This window comes from Bactrocera oleae, chromosome 3, assembly GCF_042242935.1.
Source record: "Bactrocera oleae isolate idBacOlea1 chromosome 3, idBacOlea1, whole genome shotgun sequence".
NCBI lineage: Eukaryota > Metazoa > Arthropoda > Insecta > Diptera > Tephritidae > Bactrocera > Bactrocera oleae.
Window position 1 is genome coordinate 60306093 of NC_091537.1, and position 27971 is coordinate 60334063.

The window sequence follows — 27971 nt, forward strand, 5'->3', positions numbered from 1 at the left end:
TCAAATTACTCCACCACTCCCCAGCTACGAAGAAGAAGTACTTTTTTAATATAAGTTATAATATGTGTCATACCAACTTGTATATGCACTATACATTGTAATATGCTATTGCAATAGCATAACGAAATTTTATGCCACCGTTGGATATATACATATGTATGTATGTATATACATATATGTATATATGTTTCATATTGATATAATTTAATATCATATGACCACGTAAGGAATATTTCATATTGATTATTTAAATTATGCCAAGTCGTCGATGTTGAGAAACGTCGAGACAGCACAACGACTCCAAATAAATTAAGCAAAATGTAATTTTATAATGAGTAGGAAAATCAATAATAAACTAGACGGTAAGCCGCTCAGAACGGTATTTTTCCATAGTTTTTTATTCAAACAAAATTAAACTATGCTCGTATTAACAAGAATCAAATCACGTAATTTGCGCGATTTTTATGCTTGTACAAAAGGATGTAAGTATTATTAATAAATTAAATCGTTTTTCATTTCATTTTCTTTGTACTTATTTTAAAATTTAAGTAAGAATTTGACGCAAAGTTGCTGCTTTCTTTAGAGGTGCCGCGTCGGCGTTAACCTTAGCGATAAAAAGCGGGCAGCTCAAAAATTTTTTAGGGTTTCCCATTAAGGCAACACCCCTGATCAGCAATTTTTTATATGTAATATTCAAGTTGTTGTTGTTGTTATTGTAAATGTTGTTGCTTCTATGCACTTGTACGAAATGTGTGTGCACATACGAACACAATTAGGATCGCCAGAAAACGGGAATTGAGGCAAATATATAATAAGTAATTTTTAATTAGACCAAAAAATGAGAGTGAAGTTTCATATATCCGCAACTAACTGAAAATTGGTGACATCGTTTAAAATATAATTATAAATAAAATTTCAAAGTTCCCCATTTCTCCCCTGTATGGAAATTGTTTATTCAAGGTCAAATATATGATTTTATTGCGATTTTTTATGATTTTCAGCAAAACGGTAAGTTTGAAGTTATAGAGGTTTTTTAGTTACCATTGTTTGAGGTCCATTGGTATCGAGGTCCTACTGTAATGTTAAAATATTTTTCTATCAATTATTATAGCTTACATTTAAGATATAAGATATACATAAGCTATAATTATAAAAATAGCAGGTAGAAAGAAACCTTGTCCCTTAAGATATACGAAATTGTGACCCTCAGAGAACATCTGTCTCCTGTTCAACAGTATGCCCAATAAGATGATCAACCATTTGAGGACAACGTAGCAGAATCTGGCGTGGAGACCAAAAGAGCCACTATGCAGATTGTGCAGTTACTAACAAAAGAATCCATCGAACCGCTGGCGAAAAGGGACGGGGAGATAAATTATGGATTCACGAAGGTGATGCTAACACCCTACAAGTCGGACGCCGATGCTGCAGACCATCTAGCATCGGAGAACGAGATATGCGAAGTAGAGGAAGATCCTATGGAGTCCTCGAGCGTTGTGGAAAGTCTAGAGCAAGTTGAGTGTTCTTCCGGGTCCGAGCTTACTGCCAGACTATCACTCTTGTATACTGAAAGAGAGCTTTTAAGCAACTCTCAGGAAGACGCAGATATAACAATAGTCAATGCGTCTTCTACAAATTAATCTTAATCACAGCAAAAGAGCTTAAGCAGTCCTAATTAACGGTGTGGCTATAGATTAGCCTGAGTTTGTTCTCATTCAGGAGCCAAGGGTAAATGGAGGGCGTATTTGCGGATTGAGGACACCGAACTATAAGCTAGTCATGGCTAATTGTTAAGGTAAAGTCAGAGCCTCCATAATGGCAAAGAAAGACCTTAACGTTTTTATATTGCAACATCGACACAGCAGCAGTAAGCTGGGAAACGGGAACAAGCAGTTGCCGGCTGGTGTCGTGCTATATGCCATACGAGGAAGAGATGGTGCCACTTTCGATGGTAAAAGAGGTGGTATAGGATAGCAAGGCATCCAAGTGCATGACTTTACTTGGATGCGACTCAAAGGCACATCATACAGTCAATGACAGAGATGAGTGTCTCTTTATTTACCTACTAGCCTCTAAGCTTCTGTTGCGCAATAAGGGAAGTATGCCAACGTTCATTACAAGAAACTGACAAGAAGTACTGGATATCACAATTGTGTCAGAAGAAATATTTAACAGAGTAAACCGAAGGAGAGTCCTCGAAGAACATTCCTTCTCGGATCACCGTTATATTGAATGTATAATATAGGAAAGGCCCGATAGGGGCATTGACTTCAGGAATCATAGAAAAACGAACTGGCAGGTGAGCATACAAGAGCTGGAAAAATGTATCCCTATGATTCCACCGTTTCAGCCCAGAAGTAAGGAAGATCCCGACATCCTCGTTAATCGATTCACGGAATCTTGCCGGCAAGTATTAGGAGTGTCTTGTCCAATAACATGAAGTAGGGGAGCGGAGTAGAATTAGACCGCCATGGTGGTCTCGCTTAAAGATTTACAGAAAGAATGCAGAAAGCAGTTCAAGGCGAGTCAGACTGGGATAATTACTACAACCTCCTTAGGTCATACAAAAAGGAAGTTAGGAGAGCAAAAAAAAATTCTTGGAAATCTTTTGTAATGATATCGAGAACACGGCGGAAGCGTCTCGACTTAGGAAAATAATGGCACAATCGATGCATAGTATCAGGTATCTTCAGAAGCCAGACCGCAGTTGGACGGTATCGAAGGAAGAATTACTGGGACTGCTAATGGATACCCACTTCCCAAGTAACCATTCTTAAAGGGGCACTGCAATTAAACTACATCCCGTCGCTTTGGAGGGAAGTTAAGGTAATATACATACCTAAGGCAGGCAAAAGCTCGCATACAAGTCCAAAGGATTTCAAAATTACATATAAGAAACAAACTAAAACCAAAAAAGTTAGCTGGTTCGCAGCATGCGTATTCTAAAGGAAAATCTACAGAAACAGCGCTAAGCTCTGTGGTGGCTTAGATTGAAAAAGCTCTGGAAGTTAAAGAATACACTCTAATTGCCTTCTTAGATATAGAAGGAGCCTCTCAGAAAATTAATTATCTGTTCAATTACGAGCAGGTCAATAATTTCAACGCTGGGAGCGTCAACGATGTGCAGATCTGTTCAAATGGGTACACCCCTAGGAGGCGTTTTATCCCCACTTCTCTGGATCCTGACAATGATTAAGTTACTGTTGGATCTAGAAAAGAAGGGGGTACATGTTGTGGCCTACGCTGATGATGTGGCAGTTTCGGTTACGGGTAAATTCCTGAATACTCTCACAAACCTTATGCAAACAATCTTAGATGATATAAATCGTTGGGCCTTATCGTGCGGACTAAACTTAAATGCTGGTAAGAAGGAGCTAGTATTGTTCACCCGAAAACATAATGCTCCAATAGTTACGGCGCCAGTATTAAATGGTAGCAGGCTAACAATCGGAGATAAGGCAAACTATTATGGACTAACCTTAGACAGGAAGCTTTCATGGAAACAAAACTTGGATGCTAGGGTGAAAAAAGCAGCTACGGCACTCTACACCTGTAAAAGGATGGTGGGCCCCAAATGGGGACTAACGGCTCGGAAAGCTTATTGGCTCTACACAGTAGTTGTTGGACCATTCATGACATACGGAATATTGGTATGGTGGCCAATGATGGAAAAGAAATACGTGGTGAGGCGTATAAAAAGTATACAACGAGCAGCCAGTTTATGCATTAATGGAGCTCTTAGAACAACGCCAAGCCAGCCACTAAACGTCATTTTACATTTACTGCCAGTAGACTTGTTCTGTAAGCATGTGGCAGCAAAGTCAGCTCTCAGACTGAGGGAATCCTCGCAATTAGTCGCCTGCAACAAGGTAAGTTCCAAGATACTTAGTAAATTCCCGTTTCTAACCACAACCACGGATTTCCGCAATCCAGTAGAATTTTATCTTAATTCGGTCTACAATATTGCTTCCCCCTCCAGAGAGGAGTGGAAAAGGGACGAGGTCGACAGGAATGAGGGAATTAGCATCTACACGGATGGATCCAAACTAAATAATTAAGTGGGAGGTGGAGTCTTTTCAGCAATATTAGACACCAAAATCGCCTTCCGTTTACCAGACATCTGCAGTGTCTTCCAGGCGGAGATCACAGCAATCAAAGAAAGCCTTGTTGTATTGACATAAGGTGTACTCACAACAAGAATACGGATAGCCAAGCGGCCTTGAAATCACTCAAGTCTCATATGGTCTCATCAACATCCTACTTCACGATAAACCTGCAAGGGGTTCCAGGTCATAGTGACATCCCTGGTAACTGCGAAGCAGATTAACTAGCCAGAACAGGTACCATTTTACTATTAACCTCTGAAAAAGAAGGTATTTTTATGCCTCTGGCAACTTGTAAACACTTAATCAGCAAGCAGTCTAGCTGAGTCTCGGTGGAAGCAATCACTAATTTGCTCAACTAGTAGACAAACGTGACTGGAATTGAGCATGAGCCGCACAAATCGGCTATTAAAATTCCAAAGGAATGACATAAGAACTCTGATAGGAGTACTAACAGGTCACTGTCTAATTAGTAGACATGCCAGCAGACTAGGTGTACCATACAACGACTGTTGTAAAAGCTGTCAGGAGGTAGAAGAAGAGGAGACGATAAATCATCTTCCATGCGAATGTAAGGCTCTATACAGGAAAAAGTCGGTCGTCCTAAAGATGAAGCTACCAGGCAATGGAGTAAATATTTATTACATGGAAAAGAGCAATGACTGTCAGTTAACTTTAAACGAATCACGTAGTATTTGCAAAACTGCGACTTTAGATAACAGAACGACAAAGCCACGACTGAAACTGAAGTATGGTGAGAAGCTTATTATCACTGAGAAATCTGGAGCAGATAATTAGCATGATATTTTAGATGAAAAAAAAATTAATAAAAAAGAAGAACAATTCTGATTCCTAGACGCAGCTGCAGCTATCATTCGCGAAAATATTTAAACCGCAGTGTTTAATAATTCTACAATAAAATCCGAGAAACTTTGACAAATTTTGTGGAACGAGTGATTTTAAAAGATAAATTATTAAATTTAGATAATTTTAAATTAATATGCACAAATATTTGCCATAGTATTATGACTGGTGTTCGACCAAGCTCTAATGTTGAATCACCAACAGTGGAGGATCAATATGCAATTGACGCACTTGAAGCAATTTACTTGCACCCAGCATGGAGAAGAAGAGCAAGAACAAAAAGAAGAACAAGAGGAAGATCAAGAAAAAGAACAAAAAAAAAATTTCACGGCTACGAATCAGACAAATAAACTTCACTACAAGTATTTTATTTTAATTTACATCGCAATATTTTGCAATAATTTCAAATTAAACAGGATCATAACGGACAGGTGGAATAGAAAATCACGTTAAAAAAAACGCGCTAAGTACACTACCTCATAGGTAGCGTGAAAACGTGGGCATATTATAATAAATACAAGTTTTCTACATTTATATTTTTGACCTTTGACCTTAAGTATAATTTTCAACTTGTTCTGAATTTATATAACTTCAAATGTCTAAATTGACCGGACTAACAGATCATTGTCAAATCAAATATCTAGTTAATAAATATAAAGGAAAGAAAGTTTCTCAACGGCATCAGAGGTGGTTATTGAAATTGCAGGAATACAACTTTGAAATAGAATACGTAAATGGAAAAAATAATGTTGTAGCTGATTTTTTGAGTCAAATTGAGAACTCACCAATATTAAAAGGAAATGCAGATATTGAGGGACAACCTTTTTGAAAAAACTAACAGGAATTGAGGACCCTAGTCTTTCAACAGAAATGAGAATGCCAATTGTTATATGCAATTATAACGATAGGTATCACTCAACTATCAAATGTTCTCCAAGGGACGCCAAAGAAAACATATGTCCATCCATATAAGATAGAATAAATATAATAAAACAAAAAACTATAGCCAAGTTAAATCAGAACAGAGAAGAATACATGGAAAACAGAGAAACAGGGCCAATTAAAAACTACATAAGAGTACGGCATAAAGACAACCCTATTACCGAATTAATCTACTGCAAAATGTTCATCCTACAAATATACAATAAAAAGGCAAATGAAATTGGCAAATATAGAAAACCTAAACGAGAAAGATGATGATGCATTTAGTTTGAGATAATTTATTGGGAATAATAAAATTTAAAAAAAAAATTTATTACATGATTTTTGTTCTACTTCTGTGGGTACGGGGTTTTCCAAGAATATAACCATGGTAAGTGATGCCTGTCGTAAGAGGCGACTAAAATCCAACGGAGTAATAAATAAAAAAATATCGTACTCTACGTATAGAGACAATTAATCAAAGCCTAGCCAGTTATAAATTTTAATTTTTACAGATGACGGGGATAACTATTTTTTTTTTGAATAATCATAACATTGGTGGCAGCACTTTTGCAAATCACACCAATAATAGAAGAAGCGGGGTATACAGTGATACAAACGGCGGACATAGAAATATTTAATGAAATAAGTACAGTTATAAACATTATAAATCCGAAAAAAATTACAGAAATAGTTGACCAGACCAGATTTAATAAAATATCGGACAGCTTAACATTGAATATAAAGAAATTTTGTATAATGAAATAAAAAACATAAAAATTATATCTATATCATCGTATACCAAAGAATAAAAGAAAAGAGCCTTAAATATTGGGGGGAACAGCCTATAAATGGATGTTTGCAGTTATGGATGATGATGACAGACAAGACGATGTGGACCATTTGAAAGTTATTGAAAAAAATGGCCCTACTACTATTGTAAACTTAAATAAACAAATAGTAATTAATGAACATTTCAATAGATCATTAAACCTATTAAAGGATACTATAGTATCAGATAGGAAACAAATAATAGAAACTGAAAGAAAATTTTTGTATAATAACCAAATGAGCAAATCAAAGTTCATAGAAAACAAAGTTCAAGAAATACAAGACAATATAGCGGCAGCTAAATACAATATGATACATCCAAGTATGTTAACTAAGGAAGAAATTGAAAAATACGAAATTGATTTTTATAAATTAAAATTGGCAACTCCATTGCCAAATTAAAATAAATTACAGATTAGTGAAAAAGAAAAATTCGTTACCAAGATTGGCGAAAGCTATTTTGGTTACGAAGACAATAAAGCATTTAAAAATTTAAAATTGAATATAAGCTGTCTATTTTCAAAAACTTGTGAAATTATATACAATAACAAAACAACAATACAAGAGATAAGCGATGATACAATATTAATAAGAAATACCAATAACGATACAATAAACAGAACTGCGATGATAGAAACATCGTACTAAAAAATGGTTATTTAATTAAAGTTGTAAATTGTAAAATAGAAATATTAAAACGGGAATATAAAAATAATAAAACAGAGTTTGCTGATACAATCGTATACCCTGCCGGAAAATTAAATCAAAGTTACTCACCAAAATTAACATTTAATGATATTGCAATAAAATATATTGAAAATATAAAAGAAATTGCAGAATTAAAATACCTTAAAAATGTATCATATGGTATTAAGATAACATTATTAATCAAAGTAATGGTGGTCAAACTAATCCTTGTAGGAATGGCAAAGAAAACAACAAAAATAAAAACCGTAAATACAAGAACTCAGAAAAGTTCTTACAGTAACGCTGGGGGAGTTGCGTCATCAAATTACTCCACCACTCCCCAGCTGCGAAGAAGAAGTATTTTTTAAATAGCCCCCAATGTAATAAACAACCTACATGGGTATGCGTATATTATAAGTTATAATATGTGTCATACCAACTTGTATATGCACTATACATTGTAATATGTTATTGCAATAGCATAACGAAATTTTATGCCACCGTTGGATATATACATATGTATGTATGTATTGTATATACATATATGTATATGTTTCATATTGATATAATTTAATATCATATGACCACATAAGGAATATTTCATATTGATTATTTAAATTATGCCAAGTCGTCGATGTTGAGAAACGTCGAGACAGCACAACGACTCCAAATAAATTAAGCAAAATGTAATTTTATAATGAGTAGGAAAATCAATAATTAACTAGACGGTAAGCCGCTCAGAACGGTATTTTTATTAACAAGAATCAAATACGTAATTTGCGCGATTTTTATGCTTGTACAAAAGGATGTAAGTATTATTAATAAATTAATTCGTTTTTCATTTCATTTTCTTTGTACTTATTTAAAAATTTAAGTAAGAATTTGACGCAAAGTTGCCGCTTTCTTTAGAGATGCCGCGTCGGCGTTAACCTTAGCGATAAAAACGGACAGCTCAATGATTTTTTTAGGGTTTCCCATTAAGTCAACACCCCTGATCAGCAATTTTTTATATGTAATATTCAAGTGTGCATAATATAATAGAAATGTTTTAGAAAATAGTGAATAAGGATAAAAATTAGGTAATCAAAAATATTTATATGCACGGTGTACATAAAGCGTACAAGAATTTGAGTGTGTGATATGAAAGAAAGTAAAGAAAATCGTGCCTCGTGTTCCTCATGTGAACGGAATGAGCGACACCAAAAGTGAATTGGCCGATAATGGGTGACGAAAAGAGTTCTCGTCTGAACGCCGTCAATGTATACAAATAACACTAGGTGAAAAGCCACTACAAAGGAATCTTAACATCAGGGTTGCATTTTAATCAAACTATCTAATTATGAGGAAATCAATTTTGTAATCACAAATATAATACACTATCACGTTTAAATCGTATTTTAAGGATTTGGGATATATTTCATTAGGAAATAATTTTCCATCATAATAAGCACCTACAATAATAGTGTTTTACCCAATTTACTCAGTATTTACTACCCATCTTATACAACACTGCGAAAAGCTTTAATGAAGCATTGTATAATTATGCAATGTATTGCAGTTTGTACCATCGTAAAGAGTAACTCTTTCTTTATATCTATACAATGATAAATTTTGCTTTATTGTTTAAATGAATTATTATGACTTGTATGACAATGATAAGTTCTGCTTAATTGATTATATGAATTTTCGCGGATATCCTACCGTACGGTCTGGTGAAGCGGACGGTAGAAGCGGTGGTGACTGTTCATTTACATTGCGCTCTCATAAGATAAGTGGTTCAGCTGATTTGGTCTACGGTTTTACGTCGGTCACTGTTTGTGCCATAACTCAGCAGAGGCGGCCATGTTGGTTTTAATGTGAACGTACGCCTCGGAGGTGGCGAAAGTACTGTGAATCATGGATAAAATGATCCGAAACTCTTTGATGTGAGAGAGCGCTGTCAAAGTCCACATTTTTTATAACATTTGACAATGGTGCCACAAGTGAAAGAAATACGTTTTGAGATTTTTTAATGTATTTCTTGGGTATTTTTCGGTTTTCATTTTACAGAAAATATACATAATTAAAATTAGTTTAACAAGCTATATATCCTATATGACTTCTAAATATATGTACGTGTATATTTTAATCCCAAAAGATTTTCTAAATTAACTTTTAAAACTAATTTTAACAAAATATTTTAATATAATTTAAAACACTTTCAAGTTTAAAATAAGCTAAACATGAACATTTCTTAGTTTTTATGTACTAAATAAACAAATATCTTTCGATGATTTATTCGGAAGTCAAAGTTTACATAACATTTGCTGGGAATTCTAGCCAAAATATGTATATACGTTGACAATTGCTACTGCTAAGCAAAAAAATACTCTGCGACAAAATACACGCTCTTTCTTAAAATCAAAGCTATATTAAGAGTCTTTAAATAAAGATTAGAAATATACGTAAAAGTCACCAAAAAATCTGATCTCACAAATTACCCACTGATTTTCATTTTATTTCTGCGGGATTTTTAGTGGTAGTTCATTGTTTTTGTTGTCATCTGTTCAGTAGCTAATGAACTCGTGGGTTTTTTTGGCAGCACTGAAAGTTCTTGAGCTCTCTCAGAAAGCAAAGATAGGAGTTTCGGATAATTTTATCTATGCTATGCTGTGAATTGGAAAGTACCATAAATCATATATGTATTCGTTAAGGAAATAACAATGAAAACCTTCAAGAATATTATCGAAACAAATGAGTTTAATATATTTATTGCTTTTCCTCACCACCTCTGAGGTTGCAATATAGGCGCGTTTTCGATCTTTTTTGGTTGTTCGGTGCCCTAGGAGGCCTATATTCACCTATATAATATATACAGTTCTAAAACAATCTACTTTTCATAACAGTTATAACTCGAAAAGATATATACATAAAATCAGGTACATGAATATATATATATATATAATATAAGTTGAAATATTCAACTTGATTTGAACAAAAACGAAAATAAATATATAAAAATCAGGCACATTCATAAACAAATATAAGTGAAAACAATCTACTTGTATTAATTTTAGCAAAAACAAAAATAAATATAAAAAAAAGTTAAAGCTTAAAGTTATAAATTTTAAAACATAACACGGCAACACACTGTAGCAGATTTCTGTCATTTGGAAGTTTTAGTAGTAGAATATTGGTTGGCAACCCGAAAAAAGTGTGACTTTAGTAGCAGAATGTTGGTTGGCAACCCGTACCAAGTGGGATATTTTTGCGTGTGAATTAGTGAAAATCTTAAGATTGGTTACTTGTAGTTTTATACAATGGTACCATGTAAGGCTTGCATGTTTTTCGCTAAGTTCTGCTTTATTTCTTTACAAATATAGACATTAAATAATTTAAATAGAAGGAATTGTCCGTTATGGGAGTAACAGGTCTTTGGAAGTTGGTTGAGCCTTGTGGCAGTCCTGTTCCTGTTGAAACTCTGGATGGAAAAATACTTGCTATTGGTATATGAATACATCTTTATCAAAAATAATATTAACATCTAGTCTTCATTTAGATATATCCATTTGGCTTCATCAAGTTATTAAAGGATTTCAAGACAGTAAAGGTTCCTTGTTACCACATGCTCATTTGTTGGGTCTTTTTCATCGTCTGTGTAAATTATTGTACTATCGTATACGTCCGGTGTTTGTATTTGACGGACTGGTACCACAATTGAAACGTGATACAATTGTGAGTACATAAGTATGCATATATGGGTACATACAAAAACATTTAAAACATATACCTATGGTACATATATGAATTATAGGCTCGAAGGCACCACCAGCGTGTTAAGATAAACAATGAAGCGAATCGGATACAGGCCCTACTGCTTGAATCACTTGCTAAAGAAAAAGTAGTGCAACAAGCATTGGGAGTTAATGCTCAATTATTAATGAAATCGCCTAACAAAAGAAAAATTAGTCATAATGAAAATGAAAAAGATGATATTTTCAAATTACCTGATCTTCATGCCGAAAAAGAATCTAAGAAAGACCAGGAATACACAGATTCAAGCCTTAGTTATTATTCAGAAGTGTCAGAAGCTGAAAGCTCCATTGATGATTCTAATCCTTGGCGGGAATATAATGCAAACATTCAAGCAATAGATGTGCGTAGTGAACATTTCAAAAGCCTGCCACCTGAAGTTCGACATGAAATATTGGTAGATATAAAGGATACGCGAAAGCAGTCTTCATGGGGTCGTCTACATGAATTACCTTCGAGCAGTAAGGAATTCAGTTCTTTTCAAATGAAAAGACTACTTAAGCGCCGCGCTGTTCAGGAAAGTATTGAAGAAACTGAGAAAGAAATAGGGGAACGAGCTTTAACTTTTACAGATTTACAAAACTTTTTTACTGAAGAGGGAATATTAGATCGCGAAAATATACATCAAAGTATGTATTGAAGATATGGGTCGTGTTTAATACAATTTTTAAAATGTAATAATTTCAGACGCAAAACCAGTATGCTCCGATGAAGCCGTCCGTTTTATGTTAGTGAGTGATTTACGGAAAACACTATTGAAAGACGATAAAAATAATGTATTTACTACGGTAAATGATAACGCTGTGGAAATAAGTGTATCTGAGGATAAAGTCGCACACAAATTGGAAGAACCTAAAAAAAGGAATAAAAGCTTTGAAAATCGATTAGAGGGAATAGATATAGAATACAATGATAATTTAGCATTAGCTATTGCTCTCTCAATGGAAGATGGAGCGGAACCAGTCTACAGTAATGAAGACTATAAGTACAACACTAATGAAGACCTTAAATTGAACCGGCAACAACGTAATCAATTTAAAAATGCCGCGATTGGGCCTGCTCGTGCTTATATGATTGAATATGGTGGATGGAATGACGAAGAGGTTGTTGAAATAATGGAAAAGACGCAAGTGGATTATGATAGTGAGGATGAGGATTTTAATGTTTCTAAGGGAATCGTCTCCCCTTTCAGTTATATGTAAGTAAAGTTTCGCAAATCTCAGCTAACTAAATAATTTTTGCTTTTAATATTATGACCAATATATTGCTTACAATTATTTGCTATAATATTTTGTTGGAATATCCGCTCATCAAATATTTATAAACTAAACGGAAGGAAGCGTCGAAGACCCTATAAAATATATACATAAATGATCAGCGTGACGACCTGAGTCGATTTAGACATGTCCGTCTGGTCTGTCTGTCGGTATATACGCGAACTAGGAATTAAGGAATAGTTTGTTTTTTCTATATATTTTCCCGAAATTTTGGCATGGATCATTGTCTAAAGAAATGGTACAAATTGCTCAGGTCGGACCACTATAGCATGTAGCTGCCATACAAACTGTTTGATCCAAATCAAGTTCTTGTATGAAAAACTTTTTTATTTGACAAAATATCTTCACGAAAATTTCTACGAATTAATTTCTAAGACATCGGTACAAATTTCTCGGATATGACCACTATAGCTGCTATACAAACTGATCGATCAAAATCAAGTTCTTGTATAAAAACTTTTATGTTTGAAGAGTTATATCTTCGGTATAATGGGGTATATAACTTCGACAATGTTACTTCTTCTTGGGGAACTCCTTTTTGCGTTGGTGGCCCTCAGCCGCGCTTTAAAAAAATAACCCTGGTCGGTCCAACATCGGAGTGTACCAAGGTATTTTCGCGTAGAACTCCTTTTTGCGTTGGCAGCCTTCGTGCACGCTTCAAAAAAATAACCTTGATCGGTCCAATACCGGGGTGTACCAAAATTTGTTGGGTCCTGTATTTGGGGTATAAACTCTCTTTTGGGTTTTTTGACATTTACGACCCTTTTGTTATTGTCAAAATTAATAGAATTGAAGAATAATTTAAATATTGAAATAAAGCTATTTTTGCATCATATAATATAAAATAAATGTCTAAAAACAAATTAGTGAAGTGTTAGTGGATATAAAAGTGTATAATTCATTTTAAATCGAAAAAATACGTACTCTAAATAGTTGAAATTTTTAACTTTAAATGTAAAAATCTCTAAAGCTATAAGTTTCCCGCGGATATATCTATATATATTCTTGATCTGGAGGACCTCCTCTATCCGCCAATACCCCCGAAGTTCAGGGATGGTATACTAAAGCCGACCCTATATTTTTTCTGGATGTTCCTATTTTTGCATACTTAATAAATTACAACATTCACTAAAATTTAAAAACTCCATAGATAGAATATTTGTTTTATATATATACACTTATGAACAAAATAATAGATGTACACATTTTTATTTAATAACTTTGAAGTATTAGCAATTAAAACAATTTTGTTTTAGACATATTTACGCTTTACTTTATTAATCATAAATATGTCGAAAATCTTTCATTCCGAATTTTAAAACTGGGTGTAAAATATTTCTAAATAAAATCAAAAAATTCAAGTTATCCTTTTTTCGGTCCATGGGTTTTGGATAACCTATTTATATCCTCCGTGTTTTTTCACTAGTTTTCCAATTTTATTCGGCATGGATTAAATTAATTTTTGGCAGGTCTCTCCTCTTAAGGTCACTTTACAAGTTCTCAATTGGGTTGAGATGAGGGGATTGACTAGACCATTGCATACAGGTCACATTTGCATCCCTGAACCACTCAGATACCAACCTCGATGTATGTTTCGGGTAGTTATCATGTTGATAACGCCATCTCAGGGACATGTTTTTTTCAGCGTATGGTAGCAACACGTTTTGCAAAATGTCTCTGTTCTCAATAGCGGTCATTTTGTCCTTTATCCAAAATAACGGACCCACACTTTGCCAGTATAAACATCCCTACACCATTATGTTTCTGCCCCCATGCTTAATTGTCTTCTGGGTGTATCTACAATCAAATTTTTCGCCTTTAGGGCGACGGGCAGTTCTTTTATAATCATTTTCATAAAAATTAATCTTAACTTCGTCACTGAATAAAATATTTCGCCACTTTTTTCTCCAGTGGGACCGCACCAATTTTTCTGTTTAGCGGCAAAAGCTTTTCTCTTCTGTATGTGAACCTTCCTTAGGAACTTTTCTGGCTTTACGTCCCGGTAGATTATCGTTCACTAATCGAGTCCAACTTCTTCTGCATTTCGCCGTAAAGTCACAAAAGGATCCTTTTTTGCCATGGCGATCATCAATCAGGCCAGTTTTTCTTGTATTTGCAATGAATTTATACGTTTTTCCTTCATCACGCAATTTTTTTTACCAATCGATACTCTACATCGTTAAATTGGCTTTTACGACCCATTCTAAATAATTTTTTGTTTGTAGCTTATGGTGTTCAAAGGAATATAAAATTACAAATACTCCAATACCTACATTAATATGAAAAATACTTCGAAATAACTCTTATTTTTTAAAACGTATTACTTACACCTATTTTATTGGCCAACCAAATTTAATGAAGTAATGATAACTTATCACTCAAACGTAAAATTAACAAAAACAATGTATTGCAATTTGTTGATACTTATGCACTACTCTTTCGCTTTCATTGTAAAAATGTAACGGTATCAAAAAAAGTAACAGTTACAAAACCAATTGGCTTAAAAACATTAATAGCTAAACGCACTCCTATTATTTTATCCATAAAAATATGTACTCTCTTGATCTATTTTGGTTTACGTATCATATCGTTTAAAAAGATAAAAATTCGGGGCCATTCTGGTTAGATACATATGTTATAAATTTAAAAATAAATATGTATATAAAATGTTTATGTCACATATTAATTGAACTAATCCAATATTTGTAAAAAAAATATTGCCCTTTATACATGAAAATAATTGTATTTGTTGTACTTTTGAAGTTCTACCCAATATACAGACAAAAATTCAAACGATGTAAATCCTAGCGAAACGGAAACGTCTAAACAATCCTTCGAAGTATCCAACCAAGAGATACGTCTACGAATAAGCGATAGCTCAGAAACTGACTCGGATTTAGAAGTAGTTGTCGATAATATACCAGTGACTTGTAAAAACGTGTCCAATTTAGAAGTGGTTATAAATACTCAAGACACAATATTACCTGAAGACGATTTATTTACAGATATTTTTGGTTCAAAAGAGGAAAATGCATCTGAAATTGTTGCAGAAAAATTTTTCACTGAACGTTCCAATGTTTCTAGAGAATGTTGTGAAATTATCATACTGGACAGTAACCAATTGGAATCTATTGATAGGTGCAGTAATGACAATCAGGAATCAAAAAACGAGAAATTTTTGCAAACTATTGAGCCAAAAACTACGATAACAATGGAAAATATACCTACAACTACTCAAATGTCTTCTATATTCGATGATCTCAAAAAACAAGCAAATGAGGTCAAAAACATAAATTTAGATGATGTTAATATTAATGAATCAAAAAAAAAGCTTGTGTCGAATAATGAAATTATAGAAATATATGACAGTGATGACCAAAGGTTGGAACATGTAACGCCGAGTAAATCACCTAAATTTAGAACACCTACAAAAAACAAAAGTATTAATGAATATTTTGAAACTAAGTATGTAGTGAAGCGAACTCCAGAGAGTAATAAAAAGAAGGATGAGAAACAAAAATCTAATGTAAAATCCCCGTTTTTTGTGACGAAGTCAAACTCATCCCACCGAAAAAAAAACGTTGTAAAATTGTATGAGTCTTCACTTCATGGGCAAAAGCTCTCGAAAGCATCCAAAACACTATTTGAAAATACCAGTAAATCACCTGAAAAGGAAGATGAGCTAAAGAAGGAAGTTAGTGCGAATTTAAGTAGTGAGGTTTGTATGCAGAAAAATGTTGATAGTAATACTTTTAAATGTGTAATATGCAGGATTTACTAAAAACTGCATCTAGCGTTCTCAAGGAGCAAAAATCCACCGAGCAACTAGAAGTATTAGCTTCAGAATTAGCCAAAGAACGACGAGATTTGGAAAATGAACGTAACCGACAAGATCGCATGGGCGCAGTAATTAATCAAACTATGCATTCTGAATGCCAGGAGTTACTGAGACTATTTGGCATTCCTTATATTATCGCACCTATGGAGGCGGAAGCACAATGTGCTTTTCTTGATTCAGCACGTTTAACTCATGGTACTATTACTGATGACAGTGATATTTGGCTATTTGGCGGACGAACCGTATACAAAAATTTTTTCGAACAAAATAAACACGTTTTGAAATTTGAGGCCAATAAAATTAGCCATGCTTTTAACTGTGACCGTGCAAAATTAATACAGTTAGCTTGTTTAGTAGGTAGCGATTATACAACAGGTAATAATAATATTATACTCAAGTGCCTTACATATTTAATTCAATATAGTTTCTATTCCAACAGGTATACATGGCATTGGTACTGTTACAGCTCTGGAAATTTTGGCAACGTTTTCGATTACAACGAAGCCTGCCAAAGAAGCTTGTAGCGAACCAAGTATAACAACTAGCTCCGTTCTGTCGGCGTTATACCGTTTTCGAGACTGGTTTAAAATGCACAAAGATTTAACACAGCCTACCGGTAGTTCTACACGTCTTAACTTACGAAAAAAATTAAAAAACATTGAATTAAGTGACAACTTTCCCAATCCTGCAGTAAGAAAAATATTGAATGTGTAGATATTGGAAATTAAATAATTATATACATATATAATAGGTCATTGAAGAGTATTTGTTCCCAACAATTGATGATAGTAAGGCAACATTTAGCTGGGGATATCCCGACGTTGAATCTATACACGCTTTCACGAAAAAAGTTTTCGGTTGGACAACAATAAAAACAGATGAAGTGCTTAAGCCTGTGCTGAAACGAATCAACAATAAACAAACTCAATCCAGTATACGCAACTATTTTACGATAAAAAGTCCTTTAAAGCCACCTGACTTAAAAGTAAGCAAGAGAGTACAGAAAGCGATCGATACAATGGCTGGAAAATTGAATGAAAGCGAAGCAGAAGAATCTGACCGACGTAGAAAAATTCAAAATGAAACTATCAAAACCCATAATGAGTTGAATAGTTCTGTTCAGAGTAATTCTGCATCAGATGTTGCAAGCCCAAGTTCTGTATTAACGAAAGGAATGTGTAAACGTTCATCTCGCCTACCGGAGAGCAATCCAGTGATCCCACAACGAGAAAAGTATAAGGATATAATGCGAAGAAATAGAGAAAACGCAGCTGCTCTGTTGAAGAAGTCTACTTCCCAGATATCATCTAGAAAAAATACCAAAAAGAGACGAGCAGAATGAAATCGAAATTAATATATGTATTTACTATTTGCTTGGTACTTGAAACTAACTTGTAAAGAAAATAATTAAATTAATTGAATTTGGCATTTCAATCTTTTTCTTGTTTAAAATCGAAAAGATCACGATTTAGAATTTTTTTATTTAAATCACCAATAAAATATAAAATTAATACTTTATATTTACTTGTTTGTGGGGTTTAGTATGAAAATATATTAATGTGTAGAATGATACTAGAAATAGTAATTTTTAAAATTATAGTATATATCAAAACTAGATTGATTTTTTTCTTTTAATAAGTATAAATTTTTTACTTTTTCAGTTAGTGTATGCTAAATGAGTACAAAAAGTTATCCCTACAACCGATAAAAATTTTGTTGTTCAAATTGCAAGGAGTTGAAAAAATCTCAGCATTCAATTTATATTTTGTAATCATCTCACCAGTTTCGACGTGCAAAAGAGCAATTAATCCACTGGTGGAGCAACATAACACGTACTCAGCGTCTTGTAAAGAAATTGCTAAAGGTGATGCAAAGATATTCCTTTCAAGTTGATTTTTCCATATCAAATCTAGTTTACACGTTGTCCGACGCCCTTTCTCAACTGAGTTTTGATACCGTAAACAGTAAACATATTTATCGTAGGAACCGAACAAGACTTTTCTCTTACTTCCAATATCCTCTAAAATAGTCAATGCAGAAAATATAAGAGATCCAACACAAAATGTCTCTATCTAAAATATTGTATGTAAGTATAATTCAGTAGGTAATTTGTAATAATAGCACAAACCAATTCGCCGTTTTCCGCGTTGCAGATGTGTACTTTTCCAGAAACTTCAGCTAAAATAACAACGTTGTCTTCGCTAATTATAACCGGTGTCGAAAATATCGGTGAATCGCACTTTCTCAGCCACACTAATTCACCAGAATTTAAAATCATCTTGCAGTAACTCCCATCCAGGGTACAAATAATCATCGTGTACGAGTTAATAGCAATAGGGTTGGCAAATATTCCTTTCGTTCCGATTTTTTTGCGCCAAATATAATTATTTGTCTTAAGAAACGACATTTTAATAGAATTTACTTCAGTCCATAAATGACTTACCTTCAAAGAAATACAAACAACATTAAACTCTTCGCCATATGTCGCTATAACCAGTCCAGCTGAGCAGGCCAAAGGTTTAGCTTTAATCAGTCCACCTAAGTCTATACTCCAGTAAATGTGGCCATTTGTAAAATTGAACGCGTATAAATTTTGATCATAACAACCCACTACTGCTAAATATGAGATACTTGCATTTGAAACAATCTCCACTTTGCATTCGATTCTGTCTGGCAATTCCAGTACAGCAATAGGACCTCCTAGATTTATGTCAAGTGTTGTTAAAATATGTGAATGTGAACCAACGCATACCCATTTATTACCAACAATAGAAGGTGCTGAGTCAACACATTTATTTAGACTAGTGCGCCAAAGAAACTTTAACCGTTTTTTTGCATAACTGCTTGAATTTACTGACAAAGTTTTAGATAAAACTTGTGCTTTTGATAACGTGCACGAAGCAAGGAAATTCCTAATCAATTGTAGTGAATGCTGGGAACTTACTAGCATTCCTAATAATTCATTTTGATCGCATGGGTCCAATATCGCTCCAATACGATTAACCAACGTAATAGCATGGAAAGATGTACCACCTGCTGCTATAAACGACATGTTTAGATCCAGCATTTCTATAGATGTGTCAGTGGTTCTTGCGTTATTTTTCATCAAATCGACTCCCAAAACTTCAGTAATAAATCTGTGAAAAATTTCCTCAGAACTTGCCGAAATCGTATAGGTTTTGTTGGTAATTTTTTGTAATAAGCAATGTCTATCTATTTTCCCATGTTCGTTTAAAGGGAATGACGAAATAAATTCTATATCGTCAGGTCGTTCTATTTCCAACAAGTTTTCCATTAAAAGGCGACGAATGTGCATCAATTCTGTTCCATCAACATTTGAATTAGCTTGCACAAAACAAACTACTTTACGCGTTTCTTCATGCCAAAGACATTTAACATTTCTGCAGTTATTATTTAAAATGTTTAGAATCCTTTGTTGTAGGTTTTCTAAATTAAAAGAAATATCACATAATTAATTCTTCTCAATACCATAAACTTAAGATTACCTTATAAAATATATTTAATCATGTGTATTTTCCTAATACTCGAAATCATTTATAATTGTAAACGAAGTCTCTGGTAACGGATAAAGTAAATTGAAACGAAACCAGAATTGAGGTTATGAACTTCGGTTCGTTTACAAATTTGGATTGCCTTACATAGCTACTTTAGGAGGAAGAGCGAAAGTCGATGATAAAAGAAAAAAGTGCAAATAAAATAAGGAAACAAAACTAAAACAATTGCAGAATCTTTACCTCAAATGATAGAAAAAGCATAAATAAACATCGACAAAGAGTAAAGCTTTTTCTGACGGCAACTCCGTAGAAACCTCGTAGACTAACATCAAAGAATTTTGCTGAATAAAAAACAATAGTACTGATTTGTGAAACAGGGTAACAGAGACAAAGGAATGAACCCCATTTAAATAGCTTTCAGAACATTCTATGTCTATGCTAAGGTGTGAAGTTGTATTGAAAATTCGAGATTATTTAACGATGTACATATATACATACAGTGGCGAGAAAAACAGTTCGGATGTGCGCCACTTTTGTATTCTAAGTGCTGTAAAATGTTTTACGACAACTCAAATATTATCAAATTTTCAGGATATGTTTATGTATTTGTTGTACAATAAAATATTTGAAGTAAATTTTCATTCACTAAAACAAAAGAGAAATACAACAAAAACTAAATTAAACTCATTAAGTACAGTTTTGCTCGTAAAAAGTAAATGGCCTAAAATTACATTATTTAATATTTGGTTCAAAGACCTTTGTGTTTAATTACATTTTTTACACGTCTCGGCATACTTTCAACTAAATTCTATACTATTTTCTTTGGTATGCTTCTCCATTCGATTTGTACTCTGCTCCATAGGCTCGGCGCTGTTCGGTATTTGCACAATCTGCTCTTTACAATAGCCCACAAATTTTCAATGGGGATAAGGTCGGGAGTTTGTGCTGGCCATTGGACGAGTTGAAATCGTTGACATGACTGCCGCCACCATATTGAGATTCATATAATAAAATAAATAAATAAAACTCTGGATAATAGTATGTATTTGTGTCAAAAATGGGTTGGATCGGATCAATACTTTCTTTAATATAAAATTTTGACAACAGCTGAAGTAATTTCCCGGGCTTTGATCCTTGCAAGTTGCGAGGGTATAAAATGTTCGGTTACACCCGAACTTAGAACTTCCTTACTTGTTCTTAATTCGGTTTCTACGTAGGCTTCCAAATGCTCTATCGGATTAGGATTCGGGCTTTAGGCTAGATATGGTAATACTTTTACGGCATAATAAAGCTGAATAATAAAGTTCTTGACGATCACGACGACTAAAAGTTTCTGACAGTTCCATTTCGCTGCTCGTGTATGTGGTGCTTTAAATGTCAAAATATTTTAATTTGGGTAGTGTATTGTCTGGACAACGAGCCGGGTTCATAATTTTAATTTATATTATGACAAAATCAACAATTCCCGTGATTTTTCTAATAAAAACATTTTTACTATAAAGTAGATGTTTGCTTAGAACTCATTTTGCGCTGATTTCTCGTTATGACTTACAATTAATGAAACTATATGTGAATGTTTCTTAAATCTATTTAAGAGGCACACCTAGTGTGACCGCATAATACATAATTAATGTATATACACAAACAGCGAGTTTTTAGCTATTTCCCAAAATTAAAAAAACCCTCCACTTTTAAAGTGATTACATTGGCTCAAAATAAAATAAAATACGAGTATTATTAAACTGTAAGGTATAACGATACGATTGTTAAGAAATTGAAATTTAACAAAATGGCAAAAATGGGGATTTTGCTAAAATTACATTTTACATAATCAAAAAACTAGGAGGTCATTGTACAGAGAAACAATACAAAATAAGCGATCGGATGATTTGTCCTCGAGTTACAATTGCAGCCAATTTGAAAAATGTAGGTTTGAGAAAAAGACGTTTAAAGGTAAACTGATTAAGGTAATTGAACTAACTGACTACTCTTTAGAAGGCGTAAGTCAAAAAATGTTTCAAAAAATCAGTACCCAATGCTAACGTTACAATTTTGTTTGTTTTGAAGTGTTGGTACTTCGGTAGACAGTATGTTAAAAAGTATTTTATATTTTTTATAAGGATAGATTTAGTTGATTATTTTGTGTACTCGCTCTTATTGGGAAAAAAACAACGGAATGCCAATCAAAATTACTTGTTAGTAATGTATTTTTATAATAAATTTCATTTTAAACATAATTAAAAATCTAGTTTTTTTATTTTTCATTCATTGTTAAACATATTTTAGCGTCTTTATGTATGTATACTGCTTTGCTGTTTGTACAAGTGACATGATTCAATTATAGTTATAAGGTTGTGTCGATATCCCAAAAATCACAATTTGCAAAAGTAATAGGATCCATAATGTCAAAATTCGCCATTTTGCTTTGAATTGTTCCAAAATTAAATTTTTTACTATGATGTCAACCATTGAAAATGCGTTTTTTGAGTGATAACTGAATACGAAGAGATTGTAAATCACACATCATCAAATTGTATACAGAAAATTCATAAGAAAAACTGTTTTTTTTTTTTTTGACATTATGGATACAAAAACTTCTTTCGTAAGAGGAAGCACGCTCCGCATCGACACAAACTTATATAATTTAAACATGGTTTATTCTTACAAAAAAAATTTTTAATCCATAATGTCAGTACCTTTTTTGTTTTCTCATGAATTTCTTGTTTACAATTTGATGATAATGAAAAACACATTTTCATTGGCTGGAATGTTTAAAAAATATATTTTTGAATGATAAATCTTTTGACAAATTGTTGTTTTTGGGCTATCGACTAGCTCAAGGTATGGGTTTAGCTGATTTAAAGGTATTGATCAAAATATACAAAAACAAAATCATATTAGATGTAGCCCTTAATTCTACGTCTTAGGCGGTATATTTGATAAAACAAAAGATATGTACATAGATTATATTAAACCTCTTACCCAGATTTAGTTGAACACCCATTCGCTTAATAACGCTATCAGTCCTGCCTAAATAAAATACTCTCCCATATTCATCACGGAACACCATATCTCCAGTGTTGCGGAAACGCATCTTTTTATTTTTAGGTCGTAACATACCATCCGTGAAAGGAATGTAACACACTCGAGTTGCACTACCAATTTTTAACTCTCCTTCGCACGATCCAAATAATTCCTTTTCATTTGTATCGGTTATGCGTAAAGTAGTCTGATCATCTAAGGCAATACCAATAGGAGCTCTTTCCCATTGTTCATTAAAATCGCACTCATGTATTGTGCACCAGCAAGACACTTCGGTTGTACCGTAAATGTTAAAAATTCGTTTTTTTAAAGGTATCGTCGGCAACCAAGAATCCCATTCCTTTCTGCTAGGAAAATCTTCTCCACCTAAAATTAAACATCGCAATGAATTGTTTTCATGTAATATGACTTCTTTTATGATAGCTTCTCCGAATAGTCGGAAAAAGGAAGGAGTTGCCTGCAAAATAGTTGTTCCTTTTAAAACCTGTTCACCCCGAGGTTTAGGCCATAGTATATTTATATGTTTTTTGGAATTCAATCTCAATTTCGCAGGACATATTAATAAAGACGCTCCTGAAATTAGTGCCAAAAAAAAATCTACAACAAAAGGATCAAAAGTGGGTGGCGCACACAAGTATATTACATCATTTTCCGATACTTTTAACCGCGTACTAAGGAATATTGATATTAGAAAAATATAACTTTCATAATTTGTAAACATACCATAAAGTTAAAATATTTGGTGCCACACAGGAATACGGTACTTGTACGATTTTTGGAAGTCCTGTAGTTCCTGATGTTGACACACTATAGCAAAGATCACAATCCTCATCATATAATTTTCTATCCATAGATATGTTTTGAAACAAGTACATTTCATTATCCATAATATTCAAAATACCAATTTGTTTGCAATTTTTGGTATCATCACATTTTAGGTCTGTTATAACGTATGTTGCACCATGTGCATTTAACACATTTTCGAAGTTGTAATGTATATTTGTAAAATGCAAAGGAATAAAGTAACAATTGTAGTTGAGGATGCTGCAATAAATATTGTAAAAATTTTTAACATAATTCTTCAATATTTCCAAATATTATTTCACCTGAGGATTAGAGCAATATTATTAGGTGAATGACCTAGTATTCGCAATGCAATGCCTGTATTAGGAGTTATGTTATAATGGTCAAATTGTTGCAAAACACCGGTTACTTCCTTTAATACTACGTCAAATGTGTATGATAGTTCTTCATATTCTGTTCGATAAATAATAAACACTTTGCTACGAAATTTCTCCAATCTTGCGTACTCATATATTTTGCCCATTTTACAAAATATCCGTAGGCAAGGATGAAATCAGAGATAAGAGATGCCCAAATCGTCTCTCACTGGAAATGAGAGCGCAATTGATAAACGTCAAAACATACTGAACTCAAGCAACTGTCAAAGTTCAGCTCTGCTTTTACACACAGATTCTTTTGTAACCCAAAACGGTTTATTGAAGGCGAGGGGACGACGAGGAAAGACGAAGGGACCGTGCCACTCGTGTTCGGGTGGTACGCTTTGTGTTCTTGTTCATAACAGCTCGCTGCTACCCTTTTCAGCATTCCTTTTCACTTTCAAATTCTTTGAACGGTTGCAAGAGCGCTCGGTTTCAAAGGAATTCGTTCACAACTTTGAATTCTGTTATCTATTTTTTGTATGTAATATGCAATATGTATGCATAGAATAGTAGAAATATTTTAAAAAATTGTAAATAAAATGAAAATTCAGATATAGATTATGGAGTAAAGAAATTATGAATTTTTATTAATTAAAGATTAGGAAATTCCTGTTATAAATTTGGCCTTGAAAATATTAGTAGCGGATATTCAATACATTCTGGTGGATTAGGGAATTCCCGTCTTAAGTATTTCTTTGAAACTATTAAGCGGGTAGGTATTATGCATATTGTTCTACCATATTCATGGTAATTCATTGCAAACAAAATGTGTGACCAACATATCAACATACAAATGAAATGCAACACGCTCTAAAACTTGCGCAGTCGAATCGCACAAATATTTACGAAAATTTTGTGAAAAGGAATGCAGAAAAACTAGACTCGAGTTACTGGACTCTTTTTGCCCGTGTGAATGCACAGAGCGACACCAAAAGAGAATTTGAAAAAAATTACGGTCAAAAGAGTCCCAATGTAAAAGCCGTCCAGTAGGTCTGACGTTTAGCAATTGGAAAAAGAGGGACGGCCAGATTAAAATCCTACAGAAAAATATGTAAACAGAGAGATTTGTGCTGCTGTTGAAGATCACTATTCACATATTCTTTTGATTACGTATTGAAAGTTCAAAAATCAATTGTTTAATATATCACAAAAAAATAGTATAAAAAGTTTCTGCATATGTTTAACGGATACATGTATAAATAAATAAATGATGGGTATTTCAATTTAAATTCCCAAAAATTATTATTTTGTCCGATCTGGCTACAATGGAAAATGTTATAGAAAACGCTAATTTTGAGGTGCTCTCACACTGGAAAGAGTTGGGCATCCCATTCTGCTCTTTGAATCGAGAGAGAGCTGTCAAAACCCACATTTTTTATAACATTTGCCAATGTTGCCACTACTGTAAAAAATCGATTGGGTATTTTAAAAATACGTTTTGGATATTTTGCAATTTCCACACTACCATTGAGGTATGCAATTAGCGCGTTACCGATATTATTTTTGGGTGCTCGGTTCCCCAGTAGACCTATATCACCCATATACTATATAGATATTTACTTATGAAAAATAAGTCGTAGTACTAATATATAATACTATGCAAACATAAAAAACTATAAAAAAACAAAACAATTCGTAAAAAATATCACATCTGTATAAAGTATAACAAACAAACCAAAAAATTATAAACTTATATGAAATATATACACGAAGAAAGAAAACATTTCATAAACAATACCACATTTGTATAAAAATAACACAATACAAAAATATGTATATAAATAATAAAAATATAAAAATACATAAATCTATACTAATATTATAAATGCGAAAGTCCGTTTGTTTGTTAAGCTTTCACGCAAAAACTACTTAACAGATCATCATGAAATTTTGAACATATACTCTTAGAGGTGTCAGAATGAACATAGGATACTTTTTATTACAAAATTTATAAATTTTTTACGGATTATTAAAAAAATTATTTTGGAAGTTTATATATGTTTGGAAAATAAATTTGAAAATTTTGAAATTGAAAAAAAAAAGTTTGGCAGAAATGATTGTTTGTCGAAAAAATTAAAAATGAAAGAAAACATAAATGTATAAAACACGTAAATCAGAGAAATAACACAAATATGGATTCGATGCGAGCGAAGCCGCGGGAAAAAGCTAGTTAATAATAAAAGTAAAATATATATACAAAGAAACAATACATTTCACAAGCAATATCACATTTGTATGGGAAATGGATAAAATACAAACATTTCCCATTTATATAAAAAAATAAGTAAACAAAATTAAATATTACTAACACGGTCACGGTCATTACACACACTTTCTATTAATTGATACGAAGTATTAAAGGAAAAACTTTCGTTATTGTTAATAGGTTCGCAGTTTCCGTTCGTTACTAAATTAGCGTAACGCAATCCCCACGTATTCCTTAATAAATTGCAGAACATGTAAGGTGTTATCCTTACACTTCTACCACCGCCTCTCCTTATTTGTCCAAAAGAATTTTCAAGACTGTCTTGACATAGCCGTCTCGTCTGTATATGTTGGAAGCCTGAGCGTGACAAGAATCGCCACAATCGTTTTAAGCTATTTATATTAAGGATCCAACCCTTAAGGTAGTTGAAGGAGGAAGTAATGTCAGCCCCGGTGTCATCGCTAACCCTAATTGTCTTTAAAAGTTTTATAGCCTCATCTAGATTAATTTTGAGGTACGCCTCATCTAATAACTGAATTTGTTCGGTCGTTGCCGAAAAAACTTTTTTGCTAATCAAAATAGCTTCAAAATTGCTACTATTAAAAATGTCAAACAATTTATTAATAAATAAAACATATTCCGACGTATTGCAAAAACTAGGCGAAGGACAAGTTAAACGACCGGAACTATAAATGGATAACATTCCGGAAGCGACTGTGTCACTGAAGACTTGTCCTGCAAGTTTGACACTCATTTTTTGAAAATTATTGGGAAAAATATGTGCATCTGAAAGTTTCGGTGCACAACGAATAGGATTTTGTAAATCTTTTTTATAAAAGTGTACTATATCGGACCAACTTATCGGACGAGGCTTGAAATTTACTTTATTTTTAGACTTTTCGAGACAATTTCTTGTATTTTCCAAAAGGTGGGAGCAGTCATTGAAAAAAAATATATCCTTGCCCATCAGTATGGGTGTTCTTCTGAAACACCCAAGAGAGAAAATTAGATCACTGATCACAAACAAAATGGCATAGATTAAGACCTATGTTTTGCAACTGGGTAATGGCCTCAAAAATATATTTTTTGGCTACATCCCCTTTACAGGAACCATGGACAATAAAATATGATAGGGGGTGAGACCACGGCGCTCCACCAATACCTTCGATCATCAGAGTCATTGCACTATTACCTATTCTACTTGTGCGATTTTCATCGCCATAATCCTCAACCTACAATTTTGTCAAATTTTGGTAAATATTGCATGTGACTCTTAAGTGCCATTTCATCACACAAAATTGACACGAATTTTTGTTCCAGACTAAAGCCCCGTCTTCTCAACTCTAAATACCTAATGCTGCTACTATTACATCCTGGATCACGGGGCCATGCCGAAACAAACTCGTCCAGAGTTCTCTCATACGGAAACCTAAGGATTGGCTTAAGGTGTCTATGAGCTAAAGGTGAAAGGAAGTACACACCTAAAGCCATTGTTTTAAAATAATTGTCGTATCTACGGCCGTTAGGGTTTCGGTTAACATTTTTAACATTATTTTGCACAATAGCGCTTATCTGTGGAGGAAAATTACTACAAAAGTGACCTATTACATCAAAACCTTCCTCTTTCTCCTTTCTTTGTAATCTTTTATATTTCCTTGTGATCCTTGCCGTA

General features: G+C 33.4%; 2 protein-coding genes across 4 annotated transcripts; one reads left to right on the forward strand and one right to left on the reverse strand.

Annotated features, from left to right (window-relative positions):
• Nucleotides 1-10635: 10635 nt before the first annotated feature.
• On the forward strand, nt 10636-17831 carry mus201 (rad2 superfamily protein mus201). 2 transcript variants are annotated; one of them, XM_036356723.2, is made up of 9 exons: nt 10636-10715; nt 10789-10891; nt 10945-11120; nt 11200-11827; nt 11886-12396; nt 15239-16193; nt 16247-16688; nt 16753-17003; nt 17065-17831. In XM_036356723.2, exons 2-9 carry the CDS (start codon nt 10804-10806, stop codon nt 17653-17655), a joined length of 3642 nt encoding a protein of 1213 aa, XP_036212616.2. In that variant the 5' UTR covers nt 10636-10715; nt 10789-10803; the 3' UTR covers nt 17656-17831. The 2 variants fall into 2 exon arrangements, with proteins under 2 accessions (XP_036212616.2, XP_069962787.1); XM_070106686.1 differs by lacking the exons at nt 10636-10715; nt 10789-10891 and having other exon boundaries at nt 11006-11146.
• On the reverse strand, nt 17726-24284 carry Aasdh (Aminoadipate-semialdehyde dehydrogenase). Of its 2 annotated transcripts, XM_036356724.2 has the most exons (7): nt 23977-24284; nt 23594-23914; nt 22811-23541; nt 19077-19760; nt 18757-19013; nt 18442-18705; nt 17726-18385 (listed from the first exon to the last, which is right to left on the reverse strand). In XM_036356724.2, exons 1-7 carry the CDS (start codon nt 24195-24197, stop codon nt 17975-17977), a joined length of 2889 nt encoding a protein of 962 aa, XP_036212617.1. In that variant the 5' UTR covers nt 24198-24284; the 3' UTR covers nt 17726-17974. The 2 variants fall into 2 exon arrangements, with proteins under 2 accessions (XP_036212617.1, XP_014098358.1); XM_014242883.3 differs by having other exon boundaries at nt 18757-19760; nt 23977-24281.
• Nucleotides 24285-27971: the final 3687 nt, after the last annotated feature.